The 21,165-nt window shown below is 42.5% G+C and overlaps 1 protein-coding gene across 6 annotated transcripts in view; it reads left to right on the top strand.

Moving 5' to 3' along the window:
- The window catches only part of auts2a (activator of transcription and developmental regulator AUTS2 a), a 294,064-nt gene that overhangs the window by 54,924 nt on the left and 217,975 nt on the right, over positions 1-21,165 (top strand). For all 6 annotated transcript variants that reach the window (XM_076751193.1, XM_076751192.1, XM_076751191.1 and 3 more), the window contains exon 3: positions 17,389-17,601. In XM_076751193.1, coding sequence (XP_076607308.1) covers positions 17,389-17,601 — 213 coding nt within the window. The remainder of the gene's footprint in view (positions 1-17,388; positions 17,602-21,165) is intronic.

Genomic DNA, 21,165 nt, shown 5'->3' with positions numbered 1-21,165 from the left:
TCTATACACTTCTCTATACTCTGTGTTTATATCTGACATCTGTGAGGCTTTGTCTCTGAAAGATGTACCCAGCACCAGATGCTAAAGGCACCCTGTAGAGTTTATGACCTCAAGCAGCACTTTGGAGTCATGTTTTATGAGTGGGTCCAAAGCATGTGGATGGCATGATTCATGTCGCTGGCAGTGGTTTTATGTTCATCGCTGATCAACAGGAGAAAGGAGAAATTCAACACATTTGTTTGGCAAAAAGAGTACTCCACAGCATTGCACTCCTACAACATTTTTTGACTCATGGTGGACAGTTAAAAAAAAAAAAACAGGTGTTTTATGCTAGTAGCATCAAATGTACCCCCGAGCTGCTAGCCTCAAGCAGACATGAGGGATGAGCTGCAGAGGTATGCTAAGCTCTGTTCTGTCTAACTCCACACCCAGTGATCTTTTTCAGTTTTAAACTTGCAGGCTTCAGACCCAACTGACGCTGACTCAAGATGACATCACTTGAGGATATTTATCAGAATTCATGCAGCTCCCACTGGAGTCTCAAAAGACTTATTAACAAGCAAATAAGCTAAGGCTAGCCAGCTAGCTTTTACTTAGGTACACTGCATGGATCTTGTGTTGGTTACTTTGTAATGTTAGCTAATTAATTAGCAAACGGCAAGCTAGCTAATTTACCAGCCAGATCAGCTATAGGAGTCTAAATGAAGTAGTTGATGTTATCAATCCAAGACTACATTTGTAGCTAGTTATCTAGCCAACAGTTCATCTGTGTTAGCATGCAACCTAATATTAGCTGACTTTGGCCAACTAAAACCACTCTCTAATTCATACGCTTTGCAGTAATGTTAGCTTTGACTTTGGACTTTGTGGTGGATGCCGGTCATTTGTTGATGTTAGCAGACTCCATTTCAAGCTAATGTTAGCTAGTGTTGGTGCTGAAGGGAAATGAAAGCGAGGCAAGGCACTCCAGAGCATGCTTGAACATCAGCCTTTGGATTTTCCTGGAAAAAATCCTTCACATAGAAATCAATCCACAGGCTGTTCAGGGTCTCATTTTTTAAGTTAGGTTAGGTTCCGTTCACACATTAGCAATACAAAGCAATGAATGCATGAATGCGTCACATTGATGTCATATTGTACCTTTAATATAACTTGACTTCCCTTAGTAAACTGAGGTGCTTGTTGCCTTCAAAAGATGCAGGGCTTGATGCGGTTCACAACTTCAATAAGGGGAGACTAATGGCTGGTGATGCATTTGAGTATGAATCAAAAGCTTGCAATTGTCTTTCCAGTTGAAATGTTTCTTTTGAAATGGAGAATATGTTACTAACCCTTCAGTAAAAGTAAAACACGCCAGTGGATTCACACTGAGCATGTCATTGTATTGTAACTGTCAGCTTGGAGCTTCCAGGGATGAGGCATTAATGATTGCTGGAGTTTGTCTCTGCTGGATTTTGCATTTCAGCCCATGTTGCTCTCAAGAGTTGGATGTGTAGAAAACACAATCAGTGTCCGGTAAACTCATCTTTATCTACGACACTGTTGGACAAACACTTGTCTGCGCTGATAAATCAAGGAGCTTGTCAGTTAATGTGGAAATGAAGGCACTTCAGTTGAGCTGTGTGCAGACTCACTCATGCACACTCCTAACAACCCAGGCGCTCTCTCAAAACACAAAAGATGAAGCATATTATTATCAGTCTTGGATCACCAGATGCTTGCAATAAATGTTTTAATTGCCTGTTTGTATATCCCTCAGTACCTTCATAGCCTCAGCTGCTTCTGTTACATCTGGCTCACAGTCAGACAGGTGCTTATATTCAGAAACATCCCGCCCAGTAGTGCTGTTAGAAAATAGATTTTTATCATTACAAGAAACCTGTCAGGGCCAATGTCAGTGTATTATATTTTAACCTTTTCTTTAATTGATACAAAGCAGCCTAGATCGTTAAAGTCGTCTTTTCTTGACTGTTTTCCTGATTTACACTGATATTTCATATAGTGTTATATGGTGATTTGTTGCAGAATTGTATTTAATAAAGCTGGTAAAGGAAAGATCAAGTGCAGCATAATGAGTGCTGCAGCATGGAAATGTAAAAACCTGAACACAGCCAGTACAGAATAGAACTTAATTAAAGTAACTGGGTAAGGTTAATTGAGGGAATCAATTAGAAAAAAACCTGTGCCTCTTATCGGTGTGTGTTCATGTGCACTTCATGTGTACCTTTGAGTCACGAAGTCACACATGTGAATCACATATAGTCAGGATGAAGAAGACCCAAAAAAAGCTGATTTCTTGAGCTTTCACAAGTAGACATGCTTGTCAAGTGGCTCTTAATGAGGAAAAACGAACACTATTTCCACACAAGCAGTTCATGAATGTATAAAAAGTGTGTGTGCTGGTGGGTTGTCACACTTGAAGCACACCATTTTTACAAAATGAAGGCTTTAAGGAGAACTGACTTATACTTGAAATAGAATTTGTTCCTAAGCTTCAAATCAGCCCTCTAATGTACTTTTGGCCAGAGAGCTTTGTGTAATCAACTGACCTGTTCATAGCGCACAAGCACTGATGTGTCACCACAGGGCCAGCGACATGCCTCTTATCCCACTCACCCAGAGAAGACACACACTATCCTTTCACATTTCTCATTTTCCACATTATCCTCATTCAGTATAGAAACCTTATAATCCTGTAAGCCAGTGTTTGCCTTCATTCAACTCATCTCATGCATCTCAACCCATCCCCTCACCCAGAATCCTCTGTGTAGTCCAGTACGAGTTAAATTGAAGACATGCTGACTACACAGCAGTTTCTGTGTTTGTATGATGTGTAGACTCTTGACAACTTGGTACATTGACAGACCACGTACCAGTCAAGGTTTGTCAAGACACAATCTCTACAATCATGCTCTCACACTGTCATAACATTCAACCACAACAAAAGCAAAGCTCTTTTCCCCTGACACTCCCTTCATTTTATTCCTTTTTCCACATTAAAGCTCAAAGGATTTTGTCCCCCTTCTCTTGCATTAGGGCCACGCATTAGGAGGGGATCTTTTAATGGCCAGTATAAATAGGAGGGATGATGACAGCAAGAGCAACCTGTTTCAGGGCAGATACGAGCACCTGACTGTTGTTTCAAGACACACTGCGTTGAAGACCGCTGTGATCAGCAGTGTGCTGTGACCGCTCCATCTACATGGTCTTAATTCGTTTTTCTTTTTATTGCAGAGTAAGCTGGGGCAAATAGCAGAGCTCATTGTTATAAATGCCTCTGCAAGTATTCTTCACACATGGTTTACAGTAGGTGCAACAATGGGCTGCATTAGACAGCGGAGAACTTAAATGAATTGTTGCGTGGAAACCGTAATCATTTCACAAGCATAGCTGCAGCATAGCAACAGCTCTAAATCTACAAAAGTGCCTGGATTTCACCTGATTAATCATGAATTGACTGTACACGAGATCTGCAATGTGAAACGAGCTGAGGAGGTCTAGAAGTGCATTCTAGCACATCCCCACTGTGTCTTCTCTGGCACTGTCTTTCTCCTCCATTGTGGAGATGGTGAGCTTTCACTCGGTTTCTAATTACCAGTGGTGGGGCATGTCTGCGGTCTCTTGTTACACTGTTAGCTTTAATGTCCATGGGCTATAAATAGTGCAGGTGTCGGCTCTCTGGTGAGCAGCAACCTCTGCTCGCAGTCTTTGTAGAGGCAGGAAATAGAGCCCTGCATGCACAAACACACTGTGCTCCATTGATTTAACTTAATGTTAACTGAGATGAGGTAGTGTGTGTTTGTGCAATGCAGTTTCCTTATGGAAAGAACTTAACTGCTCCATTTTCGTCCTGGGAGGAAACAAGCTGCATGGTGAATCGAAATTTTCACCTTAAGTAACCTCAAGACTGTAGATACAGCGTGAATTGCAGAGTGCAGTATTTGCATTTTTGGATATTGAGAGACTGACGGTATCATGTGTCCCATTTGATGATCATCATAGCCTGTGTACTTCCTAAATGTCAATATGAGGTGCTTGGTTGGCTGATGCTCGCTTTAAGCATACTTGGGCATATATGGTCAAATTTGTAAATTATTTCGAGGAAAGCAAACGTCCGAGTACTCCTTGAAAAAAGACAACGGTTAAGCTCTAGAGAAAGCTCCAGTAAGCAAATGAAAATGTCTGAACTGCTGTGAAAGAAACATTTCAGTTTTGAATGATGACAACATGAAAGAAAGTAATTAGGTTTTATTTGGCTTGGACATGAGTTGGCAAATGGGATTTTGCAGCCCGCGTCTCATCGTCCATTTGGCCACTTATTTATTGATATTTTCATTTATTATTGTAGCTGCAAGATAATTTCTTTGGATGACCTGAGGTGCCATCACTGCCATCTTGATGCTAAGCTTCACTTCTGAGACATCCTCGTTCATCCGAGGCAAGGTTCTTAGTAACAAGTTCTCAGATACATAACGAAGGACTGAGTGAGCATCAGTGCAATTTAATGATCCTCTTTCTGTACCCAGTTGCTAAGCAACCTGCACCGTTCTGTCTGAAGCTACGGCGTCCCAAAAGAAACATCACGTCATTGGTCTGAGGAGCGGAGGAATGATAGCAGGGAATGCAGAGCCATGGGGGTTTATCCATAGTCTTTCTTCCAGCTTGTTGACTCTCTCGTGGTGCTCATGCTATGTTTCCAATAGCACCTCTCTATGGATTAAAGCAAATGTTTCAATGTAGCCAAAAGTCTGACAATATGAAGAGATTTAATTCTCTCCTGCTGTGTGGTCTAAGCATCAAGACGTGACTGTTACAGTGGTCAAGACTGGAGCCCATTGTGGAAACATGTTGGGCTAATCTAACAACTCTTCCTTGTGTGGAGAGCCCACAGAGCGCCTCTTTTGTTCAGATGCCATTAACCAGACGCCGGTACACTACGGGGAGAAAAAAGGAGCGAATTAAACCAACTGCTGTAAGTTTCTTCCTCTGAAAAGCACGCCTTCAGGGCCTGACAGCAGTCTGGTTTTGGCAGCGGGCAGAAGAGAAGTACATTCAGGACAGGAAGGCTTCAGCATCACCCACTATTCACTCCCTCCCTGAGTCAATTTTCTGCTGTGAATCATAGAGGTGGAGGGGAAAAGAGAAATAAGAGGGAGTGAGAGCTGTTGCTACAAAGCCACAGCTTGAGCGAAATCAAGCATTTCTGTTTCCCTTCTCCCCAAGTCCCAGGAGAGGGCTGCTTTTCCTTCTGCGGTTGTTATTCTGGCTCCACCGCACACAGAAATCACAGAAAACAAAACTTTTCTTAAGACAACAGTGGACAACAAATGAGCTTGGTAAACTTCTGAGAGGAAAGAGTTCCACATTCTGCCCACTGAGGAAATGGATGCTTTCTGGATATGATTAGAGGGAATTCTGTGTCATTTATTGAATGTCTCTGCAGAGTTAAAGTGAGACCCTTTTTGTTTTTGTAATTTTCTACATTCATTCTAGTTTTGCTTTGTTCTGATGACATCTTTGATGCATGCTCTGCGCTTCACCTTTCACTTAACCACGCTGTATAATTCAACCGCTCGCAGAAAAAACAAAACTTCAGTGTGTGTTTTATTCATTTTTCATGATTATTCCCATAACAATGGAAGCATACAAATACAAATGCTTTGTTTAACCCTACTTAATGCAAGTTAAGTTTCCTTGATAGAGGCCTGATATTTACACATACATAATGTATGATACATAATTTTGTATTTGCATCTTTACCACAAAGAGCACTGTGCTTCACTGATTTGATTGATGCTGAATAGAGAAGAGTGCCAGTAAATGAAATATGACTATGAATCATTTTTTCAAACCCAAAATAATGCAGAGATGGTGGAGGTGCTTGTTTCAGTCCTGAGCAGTGGTCTGCAGAAGGACTGCAGAAGCTCCAGCTAGAAGACAGAGGAGACTGTATGTCGCTTGAGAGGCAAAACCCAGGGCAAAGAAAGCCCTCTCACCTGCTTCTTTGTTCACGTTTGATATTTGAAAGAAAGCTTTTTGGGTTTACTTATCGTTCAGTCAGTGTTGATCACGAAATGTAATCGCTGTTGAATAATGCAGCGGCACCAATAACAGTTCCATTTGGGAACACTAGAGGGTGTTAACAAGTTGTCTGCTTCCACTTTAAAGCACAATTCGTAATATAAAGTGTATTTTTCCTGGCAAGCATGATGGATGCCTCTGACACTCAAATAATGGTGCACATTCTGCTGCTGCACTTAGCATACCACCACTCCAGCCTTCATTACTGTACATGCTGCCCTTCATTATGTGAATGCCACTTTTCCTGCTCGCAGCCCTTCGTCATCTTCCTTTCAGCTCTTCATACTCTTGGCTTCCCCATCAAAAGCTTTCACTGGAGTTTTCAAGTGAATCAGTCTCCACGGCTTCACTTCTCCCGAGCTCAGTTTTTGCACTGAACAGATTTTCTGTCACCATGTGGCAAGCCTGTCACTTTGTAGTTAGTTGAAAACAAGCAGCAGTGTGAGCACTATTTGTGTGTGTTTGGCATGCATGAGTATGTCAGTGCTGCTGGCTGTTTCCTAAATCTGGTTGCAGGCTTGGCACAAGATGCTTGTCTCTTGAACATGTTTGACTGTAGTTAGATGCAGCGCTTTGTAGCAAGAAAATTTGTTTTGTGGCATTTATGATACTCTTACGTGTGTTTTTGTTGGGGATGCATCAGATATGACACTTGTTGCCCAGAGACTTGCTTTCATATTGTTGCCAGCTGATCTGTGTGGTTGAGAAATAAAATCACTGGAGGTGGTTGGCTGAGCTTTTTCTTCTGAAGTTACTTCATTTAAATAGATGTGTTTTATTGTAACAGTGCTCTCAGGTTGTCAGCTATCACCTCAGGGACAAGAACAATTTATCAAATTGTGGAATGCAAATTGTAAAGCAGCTCAGCATATCAGTGTGATACACTTGTCTAGAATATATCCCTTTTCACGGGATGCTCGGCACTGTCTTCGCACAGGTTCATTTAAGGTGGCAGCGTGTTTTCTGTGTTCACTCAAACAAACAGAAATGGCTTTGCAAGCATCCAAGGAGAATTACACCGTGCTTTTTGCTCACGAGCTTTAGACACTTTAATGTTGTGGAATATTTCCCTTGTATCAACAGCAGTATTGGCCACAGCTTTCCTTATCTTCAGCTTCCATGCACAATTACATTCTTTACAGGCGAGGAGTACCATTTAGAGGGATTTCACCATACATACGTATTCACGGTGTAGTACAAGTTGTAAAATATAAATTACAATTTCCAAAGTGCTGAATTGAGGTTACTGTACATACTAACTGAATGCTGTTCATCGGTAAACTGTGAGGGAAAGTTGAAGCAGGGCGTGGAGCAAGGAGGAAGAGACGCTGCGAGAAGCCTAAAGGGACAGGTGCATGTCCTGACAACAAGGAGAAGTGAGTTATAGTCGCTTGACTTGGTCCTTTAACCAACACAGTCAGCAGTTGGAGCTGCAACGGAGGCTGTGAGCCAGTTCATGGAGGCAATTAAGGCAGCTATAATCAATATTTTTATAAGAACAGTGTATCAAATGCCAATGTGAGAATGGTGTGAAAATGTGAAAGGGGTCGCTCGTAGTGATGAACCCACAGAGGATTATCAGCTGAATCTGCAGCTCCTCTCAGCTTGACAGAGCTTCAGCAGGCAGACATCCAACATCAGTGCAAAGAGCTTCCCATAGCCAATACTGATGAATTAAAAATGATTAGCTTGGGTCATCCCTGGTAAATATAATAGCCAGTAATATTTTTGATGTCATGATCTGCTTATGTTATATCACACAGTCTGTGCTCTGACAAGTCTGAGAGGAAATCCAGATCCAGAAATTCATGAGACAGACAGACAGGCAGACAGACAGGACATAGGGTGGAGCACGAGGCAGGCACGTGAGCACAGAGCACAAAAGTCAGGGAGGCAGACAGACAGACAGACAGGCAGAAATAGCACAAAGGTTCTTGGTCAGTTCCAAGGTTAGCACTTAGGTGAGCAGACGATTCGGCGAAAACTGTTTGGAAGGCCGGTGCTTAAATACTGTGGCAGCAGGTGGGTCTTGATGGAATAAATGAAGTCAGGCCGGACCAGACCTGACAGCCACGCCCTGCAGTGATCACATACACACAAGACAGACAAAAGACAGAGGGGAAGGGACACACAGGATCAGACTAGGCAAAAACAAGGCAGGGAGTCCTTCTACAAGTATCTGCACTCAAAAAGTAGGCTACTGAGGTTCAATATGCAGCTGTATTTACTTCTGTAACTTAAGCTAACTTAACTTTCATTACAAGCGTATATTCGCTTGCCTCATGAATAACAGCAGTTTACCCTGATCTTGCAGAAATTGCGAATGTGTGATTCCCCCTGTTGCATCCACACTCGATTGCTGCACGTGCCGTGAGCAGGCTTGGTGTAAGTGTGTCAAAGCCGTTGCTGCTGGCGCCCCTTTGAGTGAGATAGGCAGGGAAAACTCTAATATATTGGAGTGTAATTTTCAGTTAAATACCGAGCGTTTTCTCGTATGAATGCGGTGCCTCTTGCAGATTGTAAATAACTCTCATCATGCCCAGTTGAGTTGTCAGTTGTAGACAGCTCAACAAATTGGTCCATTCCACAGAAAGAGGAAAGTGTTTTTTCTTTTTTTTTTTTGTAATAGTGAATGGCAGAATCCAATAAAAGCTCTGACCCAGTGCAGTCACCGTAAGCAATCTGTGTGCCTGTTTAAGCAAATGGTTCATTTGCCTTTACATCTGTCAGCAATTAGATGTAATTATTTAAGCCAACAAGAGCAGCTTCAAAGGGTGAAATCCATCCCACGATGCCGCTCGGGCTGGGATTGTTTTCACCATTATTTTCCTCCGTGTTGTTTGTTCTCATTTGATCAGGAGAGTCTGCACTTCATCTTGTTTCGCAGTATGCTTTGCTTATTCAGGTTGTCACCACATGGCTAGTGTGCATGTTATCTTGCTTTTGTTTGCTTTACGCTGAAATCCTTTTATTCATATTCTTCCACACACAACGGACGCCCTGCCAGCCGATGTCTATGTCTGAGGTAGTCTAACACAGGCTCCCACAAAAAGATTCAGTGCTCTGATTCAGTAACACGGCAACACGAACGCTGTTGGTTCACATCTTTCTGCGCCCTTTAAAGGGCCGCTCTGCTTACTCAGTGATTAACATGAAAAAAGCCAGGCTGTATCTGCTCCTCATGTTTATTTAAATCAGGGTAAATGTTGTGAGTTCTTGTGGCTCATGCTGAATATGTTTGTTTTTCATTAAGTCCTGTGCTCTGCTGGCATCTCTACAGAAAGCCTAATTTTCCTCCTGTTAAGATGCGTGCTGGAAACACATGTATGCACACAGGCACTCACTCGCATGAATACAGATCTGTTGACTTTGGTGCTTGGTGACATCTCCTGTTGCCAATCTGGACAGTGTTGTAAGATCCTTTTAGCAACAGTATTTTTAGGAATAACTCCAACCTCCCACCCACTGCAGGCCTGGTTTTACATTGTCACTCTGGCCATGATTACTGTGGCTACCAATGCAGCCATTTGATCGCTGCCTTTGATACGAGGTGTGTGGCCCGCACTGCTTTGTTTCATTTGGGAAAATCAGTTGTTGTGTTTCTCTCAGGATGCCTGATAAGACTGAATGACACGAATGGAACCTGGTGGACGAGATCGGATCCATTACCCTGCCTCCCCTCGATCCCGTCTGCTCTCCCAGAGAGAAAAAAGAATCTGGATTTGTTGAACAGCCAGACACAACCAGGAAATCAGATCGCCGTACACAGGATATCTCCTTGTCTTTTTCCACGCTCCCTTGTGACTGAAATGGGGAAAAAAAATCTCTAGTATGATGAGATTAGTGCCAGGAAATTGGCTAGGTGTCTTTGTCTGTGTGCACGTGAGTTGTAGAGCGAGTGTGTGTGTAGTGAACTCTGCTGTTGTTGTGAGCGTGCCATCATGAGAAACAAGGAAACTAATGCAGGTGAACAAGCATCTATTTGATGGTTGTGTCTGTCAGGGGAACAATTTGCTGCCTACCTGAAAAGCTCTTCTAGCCTCAGACAACTGCCCCCACTTGTGTCTGTGTATAATGCAGACATTGGCTGATCTGCACCTCAGAATTCTCAGCGTGTGTGTGTTTTAATGTGAGCTAGCGTCTAGCGTCAGTCTGTGCTTTTAGGAGGGAAGAGCGGAGCTCAGAGCGGTTCCAGTTTTGAAGTGGGTTTCCTTTGCACACTTCAATCCATCTCCTACTGTACAGCACAGTGCAGATTCATCTATTCTCCAAATAACGCTGCGGTCCTCTCAGTTTCTCACCCTCTATTAGTTTAATGGTGTTACTGTGGAGGTGATTGAGGGAGGTCTCTCTCGTTTCCATCGGCTCAGACAAAGCAAGGCACCATCATCCCTGTTTGAGATGCCATAAATTCATTTTATCCTTACAAACGACTTATTAATTAAATGAACTAATTACTATTATCTGTGCTTTGTGCTTAACACATATACCGAATCCAGCAATAAACCTCCAGATCACAGATTAATAGTAAATGGTAACTGGCTGGGGTGTTTATGTCCCATCCCTGCAGATGAACATGAGCTAGTGTCGGTCTGGAACGGTCACTCTTGTGAAGAGGCAAAGTCCACATGGATGTGAGGTGTTTTTCATGTCCTCACTTGTGAGTCCTTGAGCAGTTTGAGCAGCACAGCCGAAGAAGCTTTCTGTCTCGCAGTAAGATTTATGCCAAGTTGTACTGAAGCCTTTTGTTGAGCAAATGCTCTAGCTGGCTTTGATGGCAGCCTTGAGACATGAACAGTACCATTGAATAAGTGCAGTTGACTTCCCTAAAGTCACACTTGAACATTTCCAAATTTATGGCTGCAATCAGGCTGGAAATCATTAATTCAGATTTATAAGCAATGATATTCCCTGTCTTCAGCCTCGAGGAGTTTTTCGTTTGCTCATTTACTTAGAAAGTGCTGCTGTGAATTGCAGCCGGGGTGTATTGTTAGTCCTCAGCACATTTTGAATTGTGTGTCATTCTTCATGCAGTTTTTGTCCATCACTGTTAAATCAGCCGAGTGTGCTCAAGACAACATGAATGCTTACTTCCATCACCTCGCCAAAATGAAGAAAACTGTTCTTTTTTGTGTGAAATTCTGTCTTCTCCTCTACTACAAGCAGCTCTCAGGTCTTTTCGTCTGATTTCTCTGCGCTGCAGGTCAACACACCGGATGGACTGCTGAATGATTTTTTGGTTGGGTCTTGCTCTTTGTCTGCAACTCTTTTCTCTCGCTAATCGCCTCATTTTTGTGGGAAAATAGTTCTACTTGAGTAACTTGGTGCTCGGCATTTATTCGGGATGCGTAAACTGACGGCTTGGCGAAACACTGCTGCTGAAGTGTGCGGCGTGAATGTGTTAACGTATGTCTGACTTCATTTCATCACTGGGTCATGTGTTTTCAGAGCACACGGCTCTGTGGACAGGTATGGTTTGCTCTCACTCTAGTTTTGTCTTTAACTCAAAGAGGAGTGTGTTTGTTGGGACTCCTCTGCTTTGACACAAAGGATTGGATTCAACATTATTCTAGCAGTTGTGAAATTGCCACAAATAAGAATTAAATGTGTCTTTGTTTTCCTTTCAGTCCATCTGGGCGTTATGACTTTGACACATGCTGCAGAAGGACTTGGATGTTGCTTCGTGCTTATTCAGCCGTGATCTGGGGTTTAGAACACAAGATTAAAAATACCATAGAGGGATCTGACAAACATTAAGTATTAGTTATTTTTGACAACTGTTTGATTCTAAGTCTGCTCAGACAGTACTTTTCTATGTCTGACCTCAGCGCTGGATTGTTATTCCAGCTGTCTTTAATCTTAAAAGAATATTTAGTCGAGAGCCATCTGGAACATAAAGCCGATCGTGATGCAGTCGTTTGTTCCATCATAACACAAGAATCTGCTTAATCCTTGTCAAATGAGCTTCATTTCCATGCATTACTGGGTCAGCGCTGTGGAGCTAACTTGTGTTTTTGCTCTCTGTATTCTGGCCATGTGGCTTTGTGCTGTCATATTAAATCATGTAGAAAGTGTATTTAACCACAAGCAAAAGCAGAGGCTCAAACTGAGTTCACTAATGATCTGCCTTCTTGGTAGAATTGGATCAACAACCTCCACAGTGAAATAAGGATTTTTTGACAACCACTGAATATTATTGTTCATTTGGTGACTGTTCCCATTATTCTTCATTATTAAAGGGTTGCTGCTTTATTTTTTGTCAATCAGCTAATCAATGAATAGACCAATGAGCTCTCATTTCTTTCAGCTTTTGACTAACAAAAATTGAAGCAGTACGTTAAAGTTAGCTGCTCAGTGTGTTCCAGCATATTAAAAGGAGTGTTTATGGTCCGTCTTGCAGCAGGTCAGTGAGCTGTGCTGAGACCGAATGGAACTTCAGGGATCTGGTGGTCAAACAACGTTTCAGACCAAAGTGCAGAATCAGACTTTTTCAGTGTTTCACTCAGCTGATTTCAAGTAAGATAAGATAAAACTCCCACAATCCTACGCTGGGGAAATGAAGTTGTTACAGCCAGCAAAGTATTATAAAGTTGGCAAAAACAGTGGCTTAGAAGGATCGAGATAAAAAGGATACAGGGTAAAAAAATGAAAATCAACTATATGTAGATTACGTACAGAGTTTGTAATGCAAACATTTAAAGTGAACATACAAACAGTATTAAAGACAACTCATTTCCACAGGGTTCAGTGCGAGACGCAGAACCGAGCGTGAGTATGTTAATATAATGAATGTAAACATACAGTAGATATTCTGATCGGTGTTATGCTCTCATCCTGATCATGTTCCCACGACAACAGCAACACCAACAAGAGCCTCCGGTTCTGGGCCAGTGGCTACAACATGTGTTCTCACCTGGATTTGATCCATTAAATGACATATGAAGTAGTTCAGCTGCTCTAATCACCTGTAAGTGGTTACATCACCACAGCAGCAGTGAATTACCCAGCAATTTGTTACACTCAACACTTAGAGCTTGCTTAATGCTGTTTCACACCCACTGAAAATGTGATAATCAGGTCAAGGACTCCCTAAAGAATGAGAGACAATTCACTGCTTGACTTAACTAGGTAGCTGAAGTTAATATGGGATGTTGTCCTGGTGTCCTGGAGTACCCCACAAGGAGAGATTGTACTTATCGGTCTTTATGAGCATTCATTAGATTTCCAATTATTGTTTACTTTGTTGTTGTTGATTTGAGACTTGTGTGTTTGTGTGTGTTTGTGCGCAGATGTACTTGGAGCTCACTGCCGAATGCAGCAGTATCGTGGGAAGCCAGATTCATTAAGCCTCTCATGCGTTTGGGTGCTCTCTCTGCCTCTCCATCTCTCACCATCTCTGTCTGTTGCTGTTTTCTGCCACCATCCATCCCTCTCTCTTTCCCTCTCTGCTGGGAGCCCAGTTTGTGCAGCCTAATTAAATTGTCTCAGTAAGACGAGTTGATCAGACTTTGATCAGCCTTTCACAGGCTCGTCTCTTTGGTGGCTCAAATGCCAGCAGGCTGTGAGAGAGCAGGGAAGGTGCAGCTTGTTTAATATACTGCTGCAGTGATTGACTTTGGAGTGCTCCAGCAAACAGAGGAGGGACAGCAAAGCTTCTACATGGTGTTCAAACTCCAGACAAAGGGGAGCGAAGGGAGAGAGGGGAAACAGCTGAGCCAAGCAGGAGCAGAATGAGATAAAATGAAAACCCATAAAATGTGTGAAAGAGTAAAAAATCAATAAGATGATGGTTGTCTAAAGAGCTCACTATCACTATCATATGGGTACAATCTGTGTACTGAAAGCTGTTTTTACTTCTTGATGAGCACAAATATCACTTTTAGAAGATGTTAAAGTCTTAAAACCAAGCACACAAAGGCTTTTCATTGGCTAAAACATCTTCCATGCTTCAGTTATTATTGAACTCGGCTCCTGGAACCATGTGTTGACCTCACTCTGTCCCTTCAGTTCATCATTTTTATGCACTGATTCATTCCAGCGTATTATTTTAAACTGTCTTTACTCTTTTGGCGAGCAGAGCTTTCCATTGTTTCATTCAGCCTCTCCCCGACTGTCAAAATAACATCACAGGCTTTCTGTTCTACATTTATTGTGAGCGCCAGACGAAGCACAGGAGATGTTCTGGAGGAGCCTCTTCACAATTCCACCCTCTATGAACTGTTAGTGAGTGGCTTCAACAGAAAATGACATACAGCCCACAGTATTAATCGACTGCAGGTAGCGTCTGGCATTAGAATCAGATCCAGCATATCTGGGTATCTTCTAGAGTGACACATGAAGAGTGAAGGTTATACAGTAGAGGCCCATCAGACATGTTTTAAGACATATAAAGCTGCTTTGAATAATGATTTGATATATGATATAATATTTCATTATTTATCTTAAAATGAATCTTCTTCTCTCGTTACAGAAAAATCTAAAAATATGGAAGTAAATGTGATTTTGTGTTATTTCAGATTAATGACATGATGTTTGAAAGTAGCACGTTTTTAATCCCACGTTAGATGTGAAGCACTCAACGATCTTTGTACAAATCCAAGTTTTACTGAAAGATTTTTAAAAAGTTGATTATAATAACTGTCTTCCTCATTGTAACCTGTCGTAAGGATACCTGCAGGCATGCATTGCCACTAAATGCCACAGTGTAATTACTTTGTACACTGCCAGACAATCACAGTAATGAAAGCTAGCGGAGAGCGAGCCATATTGAGCAATTACTTTTTTTCAGTGTCATCATAAGGAGCTGAAATAAGGAATTTGTCTTGCTATTGTTCTGCGAGCAGGCAAAACATAATGTGCATCATTTATTCCGAGCAATCAGTTGGCTTGGAGGCTTAGACGCATGCAGAAAGCTGGCACAATGGAAGCTCTCTCAGCCCCATCATAACTTTGTCACATATTCTGTGCAGTGACAATGCATGTCATGTTGCATTATTTGCCTTGGATAAGTGTGGGCGGAAAAGGCAAACAAGATTAGTCGATGCATGCACTTGTTTTTCTGCGAGTGAATTGAGGCCTTTAGAAATGGTTTAGTGAGTCAGCGCCAGTAGCACACCCATCAGACTCATCCCCCTGACAGCAGTGCATATCTGTAACACCAGCGAAGTAATTCTCTACAGGCACGCTAAGGTTGCTTCGAGGTGGTCCTTCAACGAGTAACTGCTGCTGCTTGAGCTGTGGTGGATTTTTTTTTTTCTCAGCAGTATTTTGTGGAAAAATCTGCCTTGATGTCAATCCTCACATGTACCCTGATATAAATATGAGGCACAGTGTGGTGTCTGCGAGCTGAGGGATAAATCCTGGACTGAGGCAGGGTTTTGTGGAGTCCAGTGTGAGTGCTGGTATATAAACCAGCCTGAAAAATGTTACTGGACTTGGACAGTATTTTTCCCTCACACTGATTTGAAACAAAGTAGAGAAAGATGTCTCAGTGTGCATGAGGCGGATGTGAGAGGGTTACAGATGGAGTAAATATTCAGGTGTCTTACAGAGGTAAAAGTAGTGATACCATAAAGGATTCAGGTCATCAGTTCCACAGCACAGGGGGCTGCATTGGTGGAGATGTGTTGTTCAAGGTACCAGTGAGACAATGCACCATTATGGATGCATCATTTTACACTGTAGCTGGTTGAAGCTATTTTACCTAACTTGATCTTCAAAGTAACCAGGAACTATAGAATCTGTCAAATACAGTGTATGTGGTGGAGTTTAGTAGTATAACGTACTGCGTTGCTTTCCACTGCAGAGCATCCAAAATCCAGCTGAACCTCAGTTAAGCCTAAACTTGTGATAACACAGAAATGAGGAAAATAGTCCCTGTCATTTAGTTGAAAATTGGAAACTTTCAAATATCACAGCTATGGAGGATTTAGAAAGTAGAGGATAAAATAAGGCAAGACATGGTAAGAATATTGGAAAAACTGCAAAGAGGATTGGTGTCATTGCTGCAGGAATAATCCTCATATGGCCATCATCAAGGTTAAAAACAAAAACAGTACACATGCACTGAGAGAAGTCTGTTAACACATCATAGGTGTGTTACACTTCCTGGCCTTAAGCATTCATGTATCCAGACACCAGTGGTATGAACGACAGATACCCATAACCTTGTCTCTCCAGCCTTCCTGTTAAAATGTTGCAGAGTATTGACATGTCATTAGTGTAGCTGTCGCAGCTTTGCACCTTCCCCTTCAACAGCCTCTGCTCAGATGGCTGCCTCACCAGCTTAAATGTCTCCCCTGGGTTATTAACACCAATAGCTCTTTGGTCCACAATGGAGCAAAACAGGTCACCCCTTCAAATAACAAAGCTGATTTGTTCCATAAGTTTTACTGTGGGTGGCTGTGATGCATTACACAGTCTCTCAGCAGCAGATGAGTGGTTCTATTGATCTGCCCTGCCAAACTGTATAACCCCGTGTGTGTACCCTGCACTATTGGAGTTGTAGCGTATCGGTTTGTTTTCAGAACCCAGTTTTCTTCATGAAATGAATTGTCTCTGATGGAGTTTTATGTGTCGGGCGAACTGAACTTAAATGTTTTGATGTCTCTTGCTGTGCTTCTGCTGATCTGCTTCCGGCTCAGAAACGTGCTTTACAGGTAAACACAAGCTCCATCGATGTTTCTGTTTCTACACGTCTTCATCTTTGCTGCTTCTGCTTCCTGACAAGCTGGAATGTCAAGTCGCTTCAATTCGTCCTGTGAGGACCATGACTATCTATACCAAATGTCATGACAGCCGTCCCAGTAGCTGCTGAGGCATTTCAGTCAAATCCATTAATAGCAGCTTCATGGTGACACTAGAGTAAACATAAAAGGATCATCAAATTCATTCAACACACCATCTGGACGCCAAAAAAAGTCAAACAAAGGAGTACTTTTCTGCTGTTCTTTTTGGAAGAAAATCTTATGGTACTACACTGTATCTGAAGCCTTTCTGCACGATTCCCCCTCAATTCACCGCACTGCACACTGTAGAGAGGAGATTTGCTATCTGTCAAAACAGGCTCTTATGAATGGATATTCAGCTCTTTTTTTCTAAAGCTCTCGAGTGTGCTAATGAGCCGCTTTTCTCAGGTATAGAAGTTTAATGAAACATTGATTTGACTGTTGATGGACCGTATGATTGCTGAGTCCTCAAAGGCCAGCTGCACAGCTCATACATGCTGTAAAAGCCATTACCAGCATCAGTGGTAAAAATGTTTGCTGGTACTAATTTAAGCTTTCTCTCGTGCCGTCTCCTCTCTAGAAGAACATGACACTGAAGCCCCCGGAGTGCAGAGACAACCAGGCCGGGCCCCTGCACAAGAAAAAGCCTGCCAGGGTCCCCAACGGTCTGAGCCTGGAGCCCTGCAAGAACAATCACCACCACCAGCAGCCTTCAGACCAGGAGAACAACCCCCGGCTGGCACACACACAAGGCAAGAGGAAGAAGAAACACCTGAACAAGAAACACGCCATGGTGAGTTTAAGATGTTTTAACTTTCTATTGCAGCATATTGACATCACACGTGCAACATGTCGCCAAGTACTACGTTTTCATTTTCAGCCTTTTTGACGTCCTGTCATTTCAGTGTGCATATGCTAAGAAAAGAGAGGGGAAAGTAGTAGCTAATGCAATAAGTGGGGTTTGTCAGCACAGCACCTTGTGCGTCCTTACTTTGCTTTTTGCTGATGCTGGAAAAAGTAGGAGGTGCTTCTATAATTTTGATCAGTTCAGTCAATAAAGTGAGCTCAAGAGTTTTTAAAGTAAGGCTGCAGCTGTTTTTCTCCTTTTGGCTCAGTGTTGGCTTTTTGTAGAAGCACCAGTGTGTGTGTGTGTGTGTGTGTGTGTGTGTGTGTGTGTGTGTGTGTGTGTGTGTGTGTGTGTGTGTGTGTGTGTGCGCTGTCATATCAAATCTGTAGTTACAGTTTTTCATGGTTTCTAAGAGCCTGGCCTTGATGTGCTTTAAAGTGAATTAATCCTGTGCTGAAGCTGTTTTATCTGTGGTAAAAAGAACTCTGCTCAGTTGTAAATTTTCATTACTGTGTGGCTGCCGTGCCAGTCTGACACTGCCAGACCAATTTGGCAAAAGCGAGTTAGTCTGGAACCTCTCAGTTCGTTTTTGATTTCTAAGGGGTGTTATGAATGGGTGCAGCCCAAAATCCTTCTGGACACAATTGCATAGACCTACAACCAATCAGACATACATATCATGTGATGTGTTGTGTTTTCATTGTGTCTCTGTTACAACATTGACAGTAAGCACCAGTGAAGCTCAACGTGTGTGCAGAGCATGTCAGTGTAACCGTTCCAAGAGAACAGTGTCACTGTAGAAATCTGCTATTGTAGCAGCAAGTAAACACCTTATCTGTGTTTACAGCTATGGTGTTGGTTTAATGATAGGCATTGGTTGTGTTGTTGGCTTTTGGGAGTGAGCCAGTCTAACAGTTTTTTAGGTATTCTCACAAGGGTTGGTACATAGTGTAATCACACTCCTTGTAGAGGCTGTTTTTGTCACAATTACAAGCAAGAAAATCTCATTTGTGACAAAGAAAGAAGGGAAGCAGATCACAGAGGCAAACAAATGTCTGCATCACATTTCTATTCTTTCCTAAGGAATGCCAAAAAAAGACATCACACCCATGACTAGTGCTCGAATGTTTAACTTGTATTTGTTGAATGAATGAAGTCAGAATGCTCACCGATGTGAGGTATAGCTTCTGGAGTATGTCAGTGTATATCAGTGTACTGTATACCTGGACATATTTTTGTGTCGCAAGGTGACAAGGTCACTAATGAATATTTATGCTGCACTGATGCAGTGGTGTATCTCCACCAGCAAGGACTGTCTGTTACAGGACTGTGCCTACTGTTTACACACACACACACACACACACACACACACACACACACACACACACATGCACAAGCACAGACTCTGAGGTTCTGCTCTGCCATTTCTCTGGGAGAGGCTTGGTCTTCTTCAGCTGCATATTCAAGGACATGTTTGTGTGGGTCGCTGCAGGACAAGCAAACATGGGGGAAAACACAGACGGGTCGCCGGCACACCGTCTGCTTTAATATACTGTACGCTGGTGACTCCACGGTGGTTTTGTATGTGGTGTGTGGTTCCAGCTTTGTCCTGCTGCTCGCAGGTTTGTAGGATGTGCTGGTTGTACTGTGTTGTTTGAATAAAATGACGATGTTTAGGGTCATTTTGAGATACTTTCACTTTCCCTGGTACACAGTCAGGCAAGCTCATACCCATACAATCTTACATACAGTATATATATGTGTGTGTGTGTGTGTGTGTGTGTGTGTGTGTGTCGTATCTCGTTGTATCTGTCGTCCACCGCTAAGTAGACGATCCCCTCAGCTTGTGCTCATTAGTAATGTGGGCTGGTGTCCCGACTGTGTTGAAAGGCTCCCGTTCTAACGTAAAAAAAAACATAAGAGAGAAAGTACAGCAATGGTGTGAATGAAGCATACAGTGGCAGACCTCTATTGTGAGGGTCACTAGTGTGTCATGTCTGTCCCTGTACCAGCTAATGGACAGATGGTGCTTCACTTTCAAGGTTGTCTTATACTGCTGTGATGTCTGTGCATTGAGGACAGTGTCTGCGTGGAGGCATGTCTGTGTGAGACTGTGCTAATGAAGATGTGTTCACCTGCACCTTCATTTCAACTGTGTCTCGTTTTGTTGATCTGATTGTGTCCATGTGTGCGCGTGTGCGCGCGCGTGTGCGTGCGAGGGGCTGTTGGCCATCTCCTGAGTGCACACGCACACACACGTGCTGACAGATGCACTCACGCACATGCGAGCTCACACATGCAGACACATCCAGCACATTGTCACGCTCTTTCTCACCTCCCTCCCCTGCTCACACACATATGTGTTCACACACAATTGAACATGCACTCAGCAAACATGGCCATAACCGTCACAGGTGGCTGTGACATGACAACAACAACAACAATGGTTTACTTAGGTGAACGGGCTTAGTCACCAGTCAGCGTTTTAATCTCAGTAAATATCAAGAATGATTTTAATGATTGTATTACTGATAATTCTGATAATGTCTGGCTTTGAGGGCGGCTGAAGTCCAGACTATCACACCATCACAAAGTAGTTTTCTCTTCCCTGCAAGATGCAGATAGACCTACCAGCTTTGGCGCTCAGTAACACTGTCACGTGTGACATCTGCATAATTGAAAAGATCATCATCTGCGCCCTACACCACCTCTTTTTGTCCTCCGTGAAGAGAAACAGGCTACAGAGTTATCTAGCACAACTATTATCTTTTCTTTGGCTTCACTGTAAATAAACGTTAAGGCATTGTCCTCCCACAAGGTTACATTTTAAATGTCAGACGTCTGTCTCAAGGTTTAATTCTCCATTTAGAAAACGCTGCAGCCTGGTGAGAGAGCACCTGTTATCAGCCCTTTTTCTTAGCTCTGACTCTTAAGCGGAATGAGGGATGAAGAGAGAAAGGGGAGAGAATTTGGTGTTGAATAAAGCAAGAGATGTTTTTCTTTTTGTGTTTCGCTTCCAGCCGAGCTCGCAGATTGCAGCAAATGTTTTCGATCTCTGGCACTGACCCAATGTACTGAACTATGAGATATTGTAAGCTCAAGGGGGGGAACATAGAGAAATGTTTATAAGTGTCTCTGACATATTGCCTCACAGTGAAAAAAGAGCCCAGATAGAGGAAGTTTCAGCAGAGATGGATGAGAATACAGTAGCAAACCACAAAATATGACTGGAACTTTTCTGTTCTTTTAGCGTTTTTTTCCACTGGCATGTTTTTAATTGTCAGGTTTTGAGAATTCAAGGCTACATTTACTGTATTACACTTAAAAAAAAAAAGGCCTATTGAACTAACTTTTGCCTTATTTATGCAAGTTTGCAGTCATCACTTTAGAAAAGGATCTTGCAAACATAAACAGGAAATGTCAAAGTTCACTCACATGTGGGATTATAGTGGAGTATTAGACATTCATTCTGTCAGACTGGTCTCAAACTGTTTTCAGGAGCTCAGCTGG

The sequence above is a fragment of the Chaetodon auriga genome, chromosome 15, assembly GCF_051107435.1.
Source record: "Chaetodon auriga isolate fChaAug3 chromosome 15, fChaAug3.hap1, whole genome shotgun sequence".
Taxonomy (NCBI): domain Eukaryota; kingdom Metazoa; phylum Chordata; class Actinopteri; order Chaetodontiformes; family Chaetodontidae; genus Chaetodon; species Chaetodon auriga.
Note: the sequence above shows the minus strand (reverse complement) of the source record. Positions and strands in the feature narration are given on the sequence as shown.